Here is a 15,296-nt window from a genome sequence, read left to right as displayed (position 1 = left end):
AAAAAAAAAGAGGATTTTTGGAGCCCGAACCTTCATATTCACAGGATTCTTGTCTCAGAATTCAGAAACCGACTATGAAAATTGAAAGTACATGAAGACTTAAAGCTTGTTTCCAAAAAAAAATAAAAAATAAAAAGAAGGAAAACGACATCCGAAACCAATAGAATAAATTTACGCATACAAATAAAAAAACTGGTAAAAAGAAATCTCAAAATTTAAGCAATCAGAAAAGAAAAAACAATGGAAGGAAAAAGCATTAAGAATCTGAGCGTCAGTTTTAAAAAGCTCGAATTTTGGAAACATCATGTACTAGTCAGTACTGAATACCAATTTCTTTCATCATCCGCTCAGATATCTGATCTCGGCTTCAAGAAAAAACATAAAAGCAAACGGAAACAACAATGGTACGAAAAAACATTGAAAGAAATCTATGAAAGTAAAAGAACAGGAGAGTGGACAGAAAAGTGAACCGGATTGAAGCACGCAGTTTGATCTGCTGTCCTCGAACTGAGAAACCAAAACGCAAACCTCGTATTTATAGGCTGAGGGATAAACCCTAATTGTTCCTTACCCAAAGAGGCATAATAACAAAAACATCCTTTATTATTTTTTGAAATACAAGTTTCAATCTTGTATTTTTACATATGGCCCATTTGTACCCTGTCTTTTATATAATTTATTACAATTATCCCTCTGCCAATTTTTTATTAGACCCACAACCCAAAATATTTTCGAACTAGTAGAGCGGTTATTATCATTGCTAGTTACTAAACTATTAGCATCGTTATAGGTTTTTTCATACTAATATTGCATCAACTTTTTAAACTTGACAATTTAGTGCTTTTTTTTTTCTTTAGTAATTGATTCCTTCAACTTTTAAATATTTACAATTACGTTCTAATCAGAAATGACGCCTGTTTTTTTTATAAGTCTAATCATATGATGCGCATGTGAAGATTTATAAAGGGTATGAAAGTCATTTCTCATTTGTTTGGTTCAGAGTCATCTAATGTGTCTGAATACAATATGCTCTGACAAACAACTATTAGTTTTTAAGGGTTATTAGACTCTCTAAAAGTGAGAAATGACCTTTATTACCCTCAACAGATGCTCACATGCGCTTCATGTTATCAGAATCATAAAAAAAATAAACGTTATTTTCAATTGGGGCTTAACTGTAAAGATTTAAAAGTTAAATGGGTCAAATGTCAAGAAAAAATAAGAACCAAAATTCTAAATTCAAAAAGTTCAAGGAGTATTGTACAAAAAACTTTGTATTTTCTAAAGTTTTTATTTTTATAGGTCACTTCTAAAATCTTATGTTTCGACAGTTTTGATCATTAATATTAAAATTGATAATAATTTCTAAAATTTAACATAGATAATAATATCTTTATCAAATAATTATTGAAAATTTAACATAAATAAATATATTAAATACAAAATGTTATAACTTTCATGAGTTTTAACAATAGTGAAGAGTACATTTTGCGCGCACAATGTAATTATTTTGTGAAATTATAAGTTATCATGAGATAGACATATGATTGCTTTTTTATTTTTTAAAATTCATTGTTAATTTTAATGTCAATAAATAAAACGGATAGAAATCAAAAGTTCGGGAAGTAATCTACCAATATTAAGCCTTTGTTTATTTTATAGGTTTGGACAAAAATATTTTCATTTGAGCTTTCTTTTTTTACTATAATGTTTCTTTTTAACATAAATTTAAATAAATTTTAATTCTATTTAAACTTATAAATCAAATGACGTGTAAAAGTTTGGGTACAATGCTTTTAATTAGAAACTAATTAAAATACCTAATACAACTTGTTCTACAAAAGGATGCTTATTGTAAGTTAGAGCTGTAAATTTGAGTTGGGTCAAACGGGCTGACCGAAGTCAGTCAATGTTAGCTTGAATCTGACTCAGTCTAACCTTAACCTTCAGGACAGGTTAAGCCGTGGTTTTAAGCCTGAGCACTTATTCGAGCCGGGGCTAAACACTTTCTTTTTATTTTTGATTTTTTAAATTAGTTTATACAATCTTGGGGCGGGCTGAGTTGAACCGGCCTTCTTTCTTTTAAAGTGGGGGGCCCAAAGTTTCACTTTTATTATAAGTGCATATTTTAGAGCGTTAAATATGGTTAAAATCACCTTAAGTAAATTATGGAAAACAAAGTGTGCGTTTGGTTGGTGGATTCGTGTCATAGTTTGTAGCTCGCTACAATGTTTTTTTTTTCACAAAAAACACACATAGATTGAAAATAATTATAAATCTATGAACCAAATGTCTACTGACTAAACCATCTTATTGATTAAAAAAATCCCACTTGACAGTTAATACCATATTGTAGACTTCTCCCCTAAAATAATATAAAAATTACACAATTATATTTAAAACATGAAAAAATAAGTGTGCGTTTAGTTGGTGGATTCGTGTCATGGTTTGTGGCTCGCTACAATATTTGTTCTCATAAAAAACACACATAGATCGAAAATAATTCTAAATCCATGAACCAAATGTCCACTAACTAAACCATCTTATTGATTAAAAAAATCTCACTCGACAGTTAATACCATACTGTAGACTTCTCCCCTAAAATAATATAAAAATTACACAATTATATGTAAAACATGAAAAAATAAGTGTGCGTTTTGTTGGTAGATTCGTGTCATAGTTTGTGACTCGTTACAATATTTTTTCTCATAAAAAACACACATAGATCAAAAATAATTATAAATTCATGAACTAAATGTCCACTAATTAAACCATCTTATTGATTAAAAAAATCCCACTCAACAGTTAATACCATACTGTAGACTTCTCCCCTAAAATAATATAAAAATTACACAATTATATTTAAAACATGAAAAAATTTCTTTAATCCACCCCCTCCTAATTTTCGAGTCCGTTGCCAGGGCTTGTGCTTCCATCTCTCGGCTTCCGAACGACGTCGTTTTCCTTCCGAACCGAGTGTTTCAGAAGTTCTCAAATGGCGATAATAGCCCAGTGGTGATCCCATTGAGTTGTTGCTGGAATATTGAATCTCTCTTCGACAAGCTTTCACGATGAGTGCAGGTTCTTCCTGTTTTAATTCTCACTTTTTTTTTTTGGGTCGGAATTCGAACTTCTTGATGTTGATTCTCTAAACAGAAATAAGGAGCTGATTCAAGTAGCTTTAGGAAGTTAAAATCTTTCTGAATAGATTTGCTTTTCACCTCCATATACTGTTGGATTTTAGAATTCCAAACTATTTGTTTGCTTTTGAAATGGGTGATTTTTCCTGCGATTCAAAAAAATAAAATCATTTTTTCCTGTTTAAGTATTTCCATTAGGATTAGGAAGTTGTCAAGTTTCATAGAAAAAAATAGTGTCTTGAAGTTGCCTTTGCAGCATCTTTGTGTGTTTCCGAGAACTTGATTGGAGAATGGGAATAATGGGTTTCTGAATTCGAGTCTCTTAGGCATAATCAAACAGTTTAATAAATGTTTTCTTGATCATTTAAGAACTTTTTTCTTTGGAATCTGCAAAATTGTATTTGGTTACTGAAAGGAAGAGGAAATCATGTTTTTAATCAGGAGAGGATAGACTGTGAATGCCCAATAAGCTACCTTATTCTTTTTTTAAGGGAAAAGCTGAGCCATATCGGCAGTTACAAACACATCAATACAATTAGGAAAGTCTTTTAACCAAAACTGATCTGCAAGGATAACTTTGCTAATGTGTGGGCAGCCATATTACATCGTCGAGAAATATAACTACAAGAACCACCATTAACATCACACATCAAAAAGCTATCTTATTCTAGATTCGGAAAATATTGCTATTAGTTTCTTCTTCTCTTTTGATCAATTTAGATATCCATATCTAATGTGAGTGTTTTTTCTGGTAGGCGGTGCATTTGGTGGGAATAGGGGACTTAGACCGGTACCTCCAGAGAAAGGGGTCTTCCCTTTGGATCATATGCATTTGTGTGACCTGGTATAATCTTACTCAAAGATTTTAAACAAAATTCCAAGTTATTATATTTTGTTTATGTCTAGTTTGAGAAGATAATGGATTTTGTTCAAAAAGTACCTCTTACAGTTGGTTCAACACAGTTCTTCGCTTCTCCGCCTATGTTTCTGCGATTGCGTAGCTTATTTATTTACCCTCTTTTTATCTTTTCAGGAAAAGAAGGAATATCTCAATTGCCTCAAATCTTTCGGCCACCAATCTGAAAAGTGCAGACACTTATCAAAAAAGTATCTCCAATGTCGTATGGAGAAGTGAGTTTGCTTGCTGCTTTTAGTCTACACTATGCATTGCTCCTATATCTCATACTAAACTAGTGTAGATCTTACTTGTTTCTATTTGGAGATTTCTGCCAGCCTGCCAAAATATAACTTGATAAGATGCATTATACTTCTTATCAAAAAATTATGCATTATACTTCTTATCAAAAAGTTTATGCATTATACTCCAATGGCCTGATAAACATTCGTGGCTAAACAGTCCCTCATTCTATCAGACAGACACTAAAATTTCTCCATTTGAAGATGTTACTCGATTCATGTAGCTATCTTGTAAAAAGATAAAGTTGGATGGCACGAATTTTCCTTGTACTTGGATGATACATTAACTATTTGATACTATGCTTATCCTCGTTCATTTCATAGATAGGGAAGCTTCATTTTAATGTGCTATTCTCTTTACTATATAGAAGCTGTTACAGTTATATAACACAATCCTGCATTTACAACTTGCAGGAATTTGATGGCAAAACAAGACATGTCTGAACTTGGATTTGGGAAGGAAGATGACCTAGAAGACTCTAAAGAGAGAGTCGCTGAGAGGATTAATGACAGAAAATGACGATTATTATTCGTTTTTTATACAAGACCATAGAAATGAAGTAATTTTTTTCTAGCCGGTCACTTGTGTTGATTCTCTGCAAGTTTTTTTAAAACAAATATTTTCATCATATTCTACCAGGAAAATAAAAATCAGAATTCCTTAAATCAAATTATTTTATATATATTTTCATCATATTCTACCAGGAAAATAAAAATCAGAATTCCTTAAATCAATTTTTTTTTTATATTTTTTTTCCATTTGTTAAAATTCTCATCGACATAGTTAAGCCTCGATAATTTTCAGGCTCATTGATTATATACTCCATTCCTCCCTTGCTACCAATTCATTATTTGTTACTCATTAATTGCAAGTCCATACTGAAAAATGACTACTACCATCTGCTTCTCACCTAATTGGAGGAAAAAAAAGATTTGATTAATGCATTCACTTACCCAAAGCAAACACACTTTTTCTCTCACGTGTAATGGGAACTTTTATGGTGTCGGTAGAAAAATTTCTGACACCACATCAGAAATATAATAACTTGTGAATTTTATGTTCAAACTTGCAAATTTCAAACGTTTGAGTTGCATAAGTAACAATAGACATATAAATTTCAAATGAATTTGTAAACTTCAAATGTTAATATTATAAAAGTTACAATTGACTTGTGAATTTTGTCGCGGTATTACGAAAGGCTCACTAGAAAGACTCGCAATACTAGGATAAACAAGTGACTTTTTGGGAGAAAAGAAGCATTACAAGTTACAACTGCACCTTAATAAATAGGGACTTTCTCATGTATGATCTATCTACTGGTAGTGTAAATTTTCAACCGTTAAATCTAATTAAAAAATCACATTAGATTAAAAAACTATAGAGGATAGATTATTTTTTATACAAATCTAACGATTAAAATATAGAAGTACCATTAGTCATTTTTTCAGGTAGGACCATAGAAGAACCCAAAATAAAGTAAGATTTTACCTCGGTTAGTTTCAATGGCAACAGACTTATTAACCTGCAGTTAGCCGTTACTTCATCCCTACGTTTCAATCTTCTGTTTTCTGCAAATCCTAAAGCAAGAAAGAAAGAAATATTCTTTTTTTCCCAAAGAGGAAGTTTGTCAAGTTCACAACTTGAAAGACAAAACAGCTGGCGAGTGGGAGATAAACCCTAAGACAGCAAAAATATAAAATTATGCATTGCCAACTTTTCTTCTTTTTTTTTTTTCAATAAAGAAATATAAATATTATTCTCCCTCTCTCTACGTGTGTGAGCTGCACCTCGATGGGTACGCTCAAAACCTCTTCTTTTTGTGAATTACTACACGGCTTGTGTTTCCTTCCCTTTTGCCTTTTCCGTCTTTTATGGCTTTCCATTTATCTCTGCAACTTCCCTACTTCCACTACTCGTAAGTTCTCTCCCTCTCTCTCTCTCTCATATTCTCTTTTCTCGTTCTGCTTTCTCTCTCTCCCTGCGTGTATAAGTTTTGATAAATCTGATATGTTATATGTACATTGTTGTGTTCTGATTAGATAAATGAAACTGTTTTGTTTTTTATAACTTTAAACTTGTAAATCTCTTGCCTTTTTATTTATGGATGTATTATTTCAACTTGTGTGTATTATGTCATCTGGGCTCTTTTTGATAGCTAGATTGTATTAGCATTTTTTTTTTCTTTTTCATTTTAGGACTTTCCCATTTTCTATTTGCGTTATCTTTCTCGGTATATAATCGAGAACTTTCTTTTTTTGGTTGCTTGACTTAACTAAATCTTGTTGTGTATTCTCTAAACATGGGAAGAGCTACATTGTAGCATAAATTCGGTTTGGAATTACACAATTGTGAAGTTAGTAAGACCTTTCTCTGTGTGACAGAAAATCTATTAGATCAGCAAAGAGGCAAAAAAGTTCAGCTTATACACCTCAAGCTTCAAGTTGCAGATCCAAGGAACAAAGAAATTATTACAAACTTGCAAGGAAAAATGTCTTCTTTGGGTTATTGTTTAGGTGTTACACTTCACCAAGGCCGTCTTTTTATCGCGCAACGTTATCATCTGCAGCTTCTTCTGCTTCTTTTGCTCAAACCAATAGTGAGATTAGTGATGCAGACTCCAAAATTGAGAATGGTGAAATTGGATTCGAGCACAATCGGATTGATTCTCTTGTACGGGTTTTACATGAATCAGCTAGAAGCTTCTCCCTTGCAGTCGAGTCACTCAAATTGTCCGGAACTGGTCCAGAACTAGCCATGGCATGGGTTGGAAAGGATGTACATGGATGGCATAAAAGAATTTCTTACCTGGTAGAGTTATATAGATTGTACTCTTTAGTAGCCATGTTAGTGTCATTTGTTTCGCCAACTTTAAGCTTACAAGAATGTATTTTTCTACATATGGTTGCTGTTCCAGAAGTCAGCATTGAACAAGTTGTCAAAATGAATTCCAATTAAGTGGAAGTGAAAACTTATTTGTCATGTTAACAGATTAAATGAAAATGCTGGATCAATAGTCCTTCATTACCATGGTTGTGCAGGTCGCTGTTTATGCACTGTTGAAGACAGCGATTGAAGTAGAAGTTCTGCTTTCTCTTGAACGCCGTTGTAACAATGCTTCCCCGGTTAAAGAGATGTAAGTATATTTTGTTTTTGTATTTCAGAAGGGAGAAAGAATTAATGTGATTTCCGAGCTCGTGAGTCCTAGAGCTCTAGTTTTCTTTTCTTTTCCTTTTTCTTTTTCTCGTTAATTTTCAAGCATAACTTTATTTCTGTGTCAGTCCAATTTGGTCTTCAAACTTTGCTCGGCAAGTTGTCTATTCTGTTGTCTTTATACTGTTTCTCTATCTGGAGACAAATATTAATGAGGTATACACTAGGTTTAACATTTTGTTCCTTTTTCTGTTTCAGCTTGACACCGAAGATTGATTCAATTGGTGAGTGTATAGATAATCAATTGAACACGAGGCATTCTGAATTGGGAGAATGGTTTAGGCTCGTTGAACTGCCGCGTGTTGCAGCATTTTTCGTTCCCTTGTTAAAGAAGTGGTCTATGGAATATGCAGGAAGGTTTGCTCAAATCATTTCTAGTTTTTTAGTGCATGATATGCCTCTTGGATTATTATCCTAGGTATTTTTTCGGCATATTGAAATTCATATATCATTTATGCTATTAGGAGCATAGCCTAAACACAGAAGTGTTCAGTGGTGTCGCAGGGATAGTCGTGGCTATCAGCTGCTGCGCTGCAGTGGGGAAATTGGGTTGTGGGCGTATTTCCTGTACTTCGCTCACGTTTTCAGTCAAAGATGTAATGGTAAAATTCATGGATCTTTCACACAGCCTTGTGTCAGTGGAAAAGTTGCACCAATTAGTCACTGAGGCTGGATTTGAATTGGATTTTTTGTCCCATTTTGGCACAAAGATTCTTCCAAATAAGAAAAGTGAAGACCTAGAGTTTTGGATTGGTTTGGCTCAGAAGAAACTCTCAATAGCATTCCACAAAGAGACCACGAATTCAGGAGGGCAGACTTTTCCTGACAAGGTTATTTTTCATGTTATAATCTTTGCAGTACTCTAAGTCTCAAAGACATAACATAATGACCAATTTGTCCATCTTTTGTTGTTAGGATTCCTGCTCATAGCTATTTCTATTTTAAAGACCAGTGATTATCAAGTAAAATGTTTTACCTCAACATTTGAATGATTGATGGTCTGTTTTGATAGGTTCAAGCAGATACTTTGGCCACTTTAGGAATTTTTGCATATCTTGGAAGAAAGACTAGATTGTTCTTATCAAGAATGGGCATAAAGGATCTTGATGAGCCAGTTAGGGACTTCCTTAGGTAAAATCACCTCGCGTTAAAGCTATATTCTAAATGCATCAATGGTTAAAAAATTACGCCGATTGTTGGATTTTAATGGTTTTCATGCAGCTACTTGGAGTGCGGTAGCATTTTCATTTATCCAGACTTTTCTTACATATCCATGTACCAATCCTTTATGGAGGTGTGTCTCTATTATACTTATCCCAAGGAGATCAAAATGTAAGCGTCCTAATCTGAAAACTCTCTACAGGTAGTGACTGATGAAATCGGATGGCTTGATTTTTATGCGGCATTTCCTTCGGTAAGCAGTCAAGAGAGACGAAGATCCAAGCAACATTGCCTCCAAGCTGAGAAAGAGATTGTTTTATCTACTGTTTTTACTGTATGCTATGATATTTTCTCCGGATTTGCACATTCCACTCGTTCAACTCAGCAGCTTTTAGACACTGATTTGCTATCATTCTTGCTCCAGAGGTAGCTAAATAATATCATCGTATTGTGGAGCTTTATTTGCTAAACGCTTTCTTCCTATACTTCAGTGGCCAATCAGAGTTTAAGTTAGGTTGTCATCAATTTTTCAGTCAGACCCTGTTAGCCTTTTGTTTGGAAGACTATTGGGCTGTTTATGGCAAATCAAGGTATTCCGCCTATGGCCATAAGTTATGGTTTCTGATTCTTGAATGGCTACTGGACTGTTTTTGACAAGTTGTGTTTGTTTCTTATTTCTGAACCAGTGAATTTCTAAAGATAACAGAAACAAGTGCCCATGATCCTGCACTTTTATCATCTAGGGAAGCCATAGGTACAACCATGAATTCTCAAAGAAAGACTAGTAACTTAATTACAGCGGGGAGTCCAAACAAAACGTCCGAGCGTGGTTTTCAACTGACAAAGGTACAAACTTTAGACCAGATCATTTTGTGCGTTTTCATCTCTGTTTTTCGAGTGTGCCCATTGTCAGTGGCAGGCGAATCGCGCACCTGGAACTGAAGCCGTAAACTCTACAGAGGAGAGCTCTACTGCAAAAGCAAATCCTATGCATCAGAGTTTGCTTAAGAAGTACACTGTCAAGTTGGCATCTGCAAGCTCTGTAAGGCCGTTGCAAATAGACTTTGCATTGATTGGGATATGTTTTCGTATTTCTCAGATGCTAATGTTCCTAACTCATCTGATTTGAAGGATATATGGATGGGCACTCAATTGCTTTCTGTAGACATTATGATTGCTATGGAGCTGCTCTTTAAACAATCGCGTGGCTACAAGGTCACAAGGAGAGAGAGATATAAATTGAAAAGACTGCTTAATGACGTTGGCTCGCTTATCCCCGTTACAATTCTGATGTTACTTCCTGTGAGCTCTCTCATTCTTTAATGAGCTTTGTTGAGTTCACATTGTCTTAAGTTTGATGCCTTTGCCAATGGCTTTTGCTACGCCAGTGTGAGGCAATTGTGTGAAAGTTGATTTTCTTCCTTTCTGTGACGAGGTATCTGCCGTAGGTCATGCAGCCATGTTAGCAGCAATCAAGAAGTACATGCCATGCATGGTAAATTTCTTTTCCTTTTTTTTTTAATCACATTTACCATTTATGTCCATCTTTTTACCCCTTCTGTTGCCAATTGTTCTTCTGTTCCTACTGCTTCTAGATCCCTTCGCCTTACACTTCCGAGCGGCTGGATGTTGTGAAACAACTAGAGAGAACGAAGAAGATGGAAGTAAGGATACGAAGCGACCTTGAAGATCCATCCTCTAAGATATCATGAGCATTGTTTTTGTTTGCTGACCTTGCTGCTTTAACGAATGCTGCAGAAAAAGCTCCTAATTTAACAAGAGCCACCTCAGTTCTGTTCTTTTTATTTGTGCATAATTGGATGTTCTCCTCTTAACACTGATAGAGTATTATCTTGTGTGCATTATCTGCTCTCTGTCCCACACCATGAACAATTCATATCAGAGCTATTTCTGGTTGCTGGATCCTCTCCAGAAACTCTTGTTTGAATGCTAATCTGCATATGTTCCTCTTATATGCTACTAATCCACTCAGTTACATATCCACATATAAAGTAATTGCAGTTTTTTCCCCCATTTTTTCCCGCTTAAGACTTGTCTTGTACATGGGGATCACATCGCACAAGAGGAGCTTCAGTGAGGAGTGTGACAGAAACGGCCTAAAATATAAACTCGTTAAAAATAAAAATGCTAAGATGACAGTTTTTTTCCTCCCCAAAAAGGAGACGAAATAGTCACTCTCACTTGTAAAATAATCGTAAATTTTTTTTACACGCGTTCATGATTTCATAATAAAGTTTTTCATGATATGTATTACTCGATAATTATTATACCTGATAGTTCAATATGTACACACAAACAAACACTAGATGTAGCATTCATATAGAGAATGGTGAGGGAAAAAAAAATGTGAAACCACCTTCTCCATTGTTTACAATACGACCCGATAAAATGGTATAAACGGCAAGAGCAACTTTTTTTTTTTTCCTTTTTTTCACAACTAGCTTTCTGTTTCCCGAGGCATGTTCCACAAGTACTTCTCGACGATAGGAGAAAACAAAGGAGGGAAAAATCTGTATGAGCTATGTATTGTTCACCAACAAAAAGAAAAAAGAGAAAAGGGGAAAAAGAAAGAAAAGAGAAGAATGGCATGATATCGGTGCTTGCATTACATATTTGAAAAACTGACAAAGCTAGAACTACACAACACTCCTCTCACTCTAGTTCCATCTTGTATGCAGACAATATCAACCGTTTCACCGCTCTTCATCTAAGCACCAGTATTCCTCTCTTTTATCACTTTGGACGCAATTTACATGGAAACATGTGGATAATATCCGCAAATGTTCCATTATTGCAAAAGAATATCGAATTTCTCAGTTTAAAAAGAGTAACCTACTCCGGTAAACATGCCTCGAACTCATCATCGACAGTGCTAAGGTCCTTATCTTGAAGCTTAACTTCAAGGCTAAACTAATCTGTTAGGATCACGAGCAGCTGCAAGATGGTCCTGCAAGAAAAGCCATGAAAATGGGTTAGGTTCTTTTTATGATTGAATTGAACCAAGAACTAGATCATACCGCATAGCGGATATCCATAGTAATAAAACCACACAATGGAAGTTATTCAACTACAAGAATCTGACGTACAGAGATAAAATCAAATGCCTTTGTTTCCTCTTTCTTTGAACTGTTTGTCGTTGAACTAGGGACTGAAATTGGAAAATTTGATTGGAATATGTCAGGAAAAGCCGAAGAATAACCTCCTGTTGTTCCTGCAACATGAACACCGCCAGAGTTTTGAGCAGTCAGATTTCCAAGGTGTTGGAAGTTAGACATCGTTGCTAGGTGCTGTGCAAAGAGATTTCCCATGGCACCGTAATTCATCTGTTGAGAAGGGAAAGCCTGATTGAACATCAACCCTGGTGGTATATTATATGGCATAGCACCTTGAGGGAACATAAAATTTGGGTTCATCCCTACAGTTTGAGAACCAAGAATCCCACTCAAAACATCATTAGAGACCTGATGCTTGGGATCACTACTTAAATCTGAGAAAAGAGTTTGAGATAGTGTCCCAGAAGAAGTTCCTTTTTGCTCCATCTTTGAGCCATTTTCATTAATGGACAAACCGGCCATTAAATCATTAACATCTTTTTTATTTTCTTGCTCCTTTGGAACCCCTGCATCAGACCCAAAAATATCAAATAGTTCAGAGCCACTTTTCTTTCCTGCTATGTGATTCTCACTAGCATCCAGTTTACCATCAACAGTCATCCCAGAAAATAGATCATCTATGGGTTCTCTATTCTCACTTTCATGAAATGAAACATCTGCGAATGGGTCGTCATCATTTCTCAGTTCACTAGTGGTTGCAACATTGCTGGAACCATCCCCAAATAAATCATCAATTAGTGCAGGTGGTGTCGTTGTCAGGTTTGAAATAATTGGGTCGTTTTGCTTTTCTTCGGAATTTTCTGTCCCAATGAAATCATTTGGATCACTAGTGTCTATCAAGTCAGGCATGGGAACAGCGACTGTCTCGGCCTTCACAAGCTTTTCCGAAATGGCTGCAGGCGTGCCTGTCTTTTCTCCACCCAGGAGGCTCAAAACCTGTAAATAAAGATCCAAACTTTCATTCAACTACAAAACCTAACGGCCCAGTTTCATATTGTTGTAAGCATTGAAGTGAGAACATCAATAGAACTCCATTAAATGTCTACAATCTACCAGCTTCCAAATTTTATGTGCTACAAGCTACAACATCTAAAACATGTCGGTTTGAAGAAAGATAACTTATGAATGAGGTTAATATAGTAACTTTTTCCTATAAAACTAGAGCATGTATTCTGTCCCTTGTAAAAGGAAGCATTTGGACCTTCATGCGCTCCTAAAAGTTAACACAGATATATTGAAAGTTTTGATTATTCACCAAAATGAATCTCACTCCCCAAAAGTACTCAATAACTCTCAACTTTTATTTATTTCTAGCATATATATAAAAAAAAATAAAAAATAAAAGTTTTACCTTATTTGCCTTTTCCCTAAGGGAAGATTGCGGAGATTCGGAGCATTTGACTACAACCTCGTTGTTTTCACTAAAATAAGACGCAACAACAGAAAATGGTTCATCATCCTTTTTCCTCAAAATTGACTCGAGGACACAGACAGCTTTCATGCGAACCTGAAGAAAAAAGAGTAAAGTAGAAGATTTCATAAAAAATAAAGAAAAGCAGTGCAGTTTCAAGCAGTGCAGTTTCAAGTAGCCCCAATAAAAATACAACTATTTCTTTACAGCATATGTGCTGAATACTGCAGCTTTAATCAAATTATAGACCAATCGTTATTGTTAGACAACGTCAAGTAACTGCTTACAGAGATTAGTGTCACTAGTTAGTTAGAGGGTGTAATTGATTCGAGTGGGGTCCTTAGCAATTGGTTAGAAGGCCTTTAGTAGAATAAAAAGGAATGAAGAATGCTTGAGAGGGCTTATGTCGGATTTTGTGGGAGATTTGGGAAACTTTGGGAGAGCTGGTGGTCTCTCGAATACCACCATTACTAGGGTTTTCTTATACTATTTTGAAGTTTTATCAGTCTCTTTTGTTCATCTGTTGTGTTAGAAATTGCTGGGTTCTAACACTTATAAAGTACTATATAATCTTCAACATTGTTAGTTTGTTTGTTTCTTTGTGCCTGTACTAGATGGTTTTCTAACCACTACGTTGATACAAAATTGGCTTACCTGCCACATTGGAGATTGGAGCTTTGTTTCAAGTGCGTGACTTAAAGCCAATGCATTTAATTTTGAAGCCTCACCAAGGAAAACCAACACGGCATCTCGAGTAGGTTGTAATCGTACACCACCTGACGTCACAATAGTCTCCACCAACCTCTCCTCAGGCATCTTACTTCCAGAGTGACTTGAGGAGGAATTCCCATTAGTTGTTTCATTCTCAGTTAATCCTGAATCCTGGCCCCAAGCCACGGTCTTTGAAAAACCAGAACTCCCTTGAGTCTCATTGCGATATTCAACTGGTTCATATCTTTCTGTGTACTCGGTTTCTTTGGTCAATGACCTATGAAGATTTGGACTCTTGTAGCTTCCATTGTCATTCTTTCTTAACGAGTGACTTTGAGTAAAACTACTTATACCCTGCTTGATTGACGCACTGCCAATACCTACTACCTCACTGAGAAATGATTTCTTATCTTCCGATGGCATTTCATAGTTTGTACTTCCAAAACCTTGGATTCTTTTGTTACGATCTTCCACAGGGGCTGGTTTATTTTCCTCTGAAAATATGGCAGAGATAGCTTCATGAGCAGTATCTCGCACAGCTTTGTTAAGTGCATCGCCTACCAAAGGATCCAACTGGCCCTTGTAGTGAAACAACTGGCGCACCGCAACCGAGTGTCTTTGCATTTCTCTCCTGAACTCCACGCCAGATTTCCCCAAACAATATTTTATCAACCTCAGAGCCTACACGCATAAGAAGCAACAAAATTGGTATTATCACGTTAAAAAGTCCACTTTCCTGTGGCAATTTTGATAGGCCGAAGAACAATTTTCACAAATTACAAATACTCTCATCAAATGAATTTCTTACCCAGTAGGAACCTAAACGCTACTTGAGCTACTTTTGAATCAGTCAACAAATTTGGTTTCCTATTTTCTATTCTACTACGCTATATGCCAAGAGAGCAATAACAAAGGATTGCATGCAAAGTTACAACTGCAATACAAGAGAGGCATTCCTTTAATATAAATCCACCATCTTTACAAAGAACCAATCAATTTATGCAGAAAATTTCCATTTCCATGCAGACAACGAGCCCTTAAAAACCCAAAATTTCAAGTACAACGAAATTACCAAGTAAACCGAATTCCGAAACGTCAAGATCTATTCAATTCCCAACCTTAGAAGAAAATTACTTGCCAATAGAAACAAAAACTCGTACCTTCTGTTTAACAATTGGGCTCTTATGGTCGAGGCGTTTCAATACAAACTCAGAGACCTCCTTGACAATACTGACATGCGAGGATCGCAGAAGCTCGCAAATCTCTTCCAGTTTGTAAACAGGCGTGACCTTGTCTTCGTCCGACGTAGCCGCGTCGATCATCCGCGACCT

The 15,296-nt window shown here is 35.5% G+C and overlaps 3 protein-coding genes and 1 non-coding gene across 4 annotated transcripts in view; 2 read left to right on the top strand and 2 right to left on the bottom strand.

Annotated features, from left to right (window-relative positions):
* Positions 1-265: 265 nt before the first annotated feature.
* On the bottom strand, positions 266-349 carry LOC112091942. The gene has a single exon (XR_002902361.1). It is a non-coding gene; the product is annotated as a small nucleolar RNA SNORD36 (small nucleolar RNA).
* Positions 350-2,906: 2,557 nt separating this feature from the next.
* On the top strand, positions 2,907-4,977 carry LOC21408913 (cytochrome c oxidase assembly protein COX19). The gene is made up of 4 exons (XM_010099814.2): positions 2,907-3,081; positions 3,896-3,984; positions 4,174-4,271; positions 4,752-4,977. Exons 1-4 carry the CDS (start codon positions 3,072-3,074, stop codon positions 4,855-4,857), a joined length of 303 nt encoding a protein of 100 aa, XP_010098116.2. The 5' UTR covers positions 2,907-3,071; the 3' UTR covers positions 4,858-4,977.
* A 1,160-nt stretch (positions 4,978-6,137) lies between these two features.
* On the top strand, positions 6,138-10,737 carry LOC21408912. The gene is made up of 14 exons (XM_024166721.1): positions 6,138-6,253; positions 6,720-7,146; positions 7,377-7,471; positions 7,747-7,905; positions 8,042-8,378; positions 8,561-8,679; positions 8,770-8,842; positions 8,912-9,135; positions 9,243-9,299; positions 9,396-9,555; positions 9,623-9,751; positions 9,841-10,011; positions 10,145-10,204; positions 10,305-10,737. Exons 1-14 carry the CDS (start codon positions 6,210-6,212, stop codon positions 10,419-10,421), a joined length of 2,172 nt encoding a protein of 723 aa, XP_024022489.1. The 5' UTR covers positions 6,138-6,209; the 3' UTR covers positions 10,422-10,737.
* A 277-nt stretch (positions 10,738-11,014) lies between these two features.
* LOC112091938 (VHS domain-containing protein At3g16270) overlaps positions 11,015-15,296 on the bottom strand; it is a 6,298-nt gene continuing 2,016 nt past the window's right edge. The window contains exons 2-6 of the mRNA XM_024166720.1: positions 15,126-15,294; positions 13,909-14,646; positions 13,195-13,350; positions 11,817-12,779; positions 11,015-11,677 (exon numbers count right to left, since the gene is read on the bottom strand). Of these exons, the coding sequence (XP_024022488.1) occupies positions 11,636-11,677; positions 11,817-12,779; positions 13,195-13,350; positions 13,909-14,646; positions 15,126-15,294 (2,068 nt within the window). The 3' untranslated portion in view covers positions 11,015-11,635. The remainder of the gene's footprint in view (positions 11,678-11,816; positions 12,780-13,194; positions 13,351-13,908; positions 14,647-15,125; positions 15,295-15,296) is intronic.

This window comes from Morus notabilis, unplaced genomic scaffold, assembly GCF_000414095.1.
Source record: "Morus notabilis unplaced genomic scaffold, ASM41409v2 Scaffold307, whole genome shotgun sequence".
Taxonomy (NCBI): Eukaryota; Viridiplantae; Streptophyta; class Magnoliopsida; order Rosales; family Moraceae; genus Morus; species Morus notabilis.
The sequence above is the reverse complement of the archived record's forward strand: the minus strand, read 5'-3'. Positions and strand labels throughout refer to the sequence as shown.

Bases quoted from the DNA above. Each gene is read 5' to 3' on its own strand.
- LOC21408913 (XM_010099814.2), top strand. The intron at 3,985-4,173 runs GTATAATCTTAC...TTATCTTTTCAG, and splicing joins ATATGCATTTGTGTGACCTG to GAAAAGAAGGAATATCTCAA. The intron at 4,272-4,751 runs GTGAGTTTGCTT...TACAACTTGCAG, and splicing joins CTCCAATGTCGTATGGAGAA to GAATTTGATGGCAAAACAAG.
- LOC21408912 (XM_024166721.1), top strand. From the start codon at position 6,210: ATGGCTTTCCATTTATCTCTGCAACTTCCCTACTTCCACTACTC. The intron at 7,906-8,041 runs GTTTGCTCAAAT...AGAAGTGTTCAG, and splicing joins TCTATGGAATATGCAGGAAG to TGGTGTCGCAGGGATAGTCG. The intron at 10,012-10,144 runs GTGAGCTCTCTC...TTCTGTGACGAG, and splicing joins CAATTCTGATGTTACTTCCT to GTATCTGCCGTAGGTCATGC.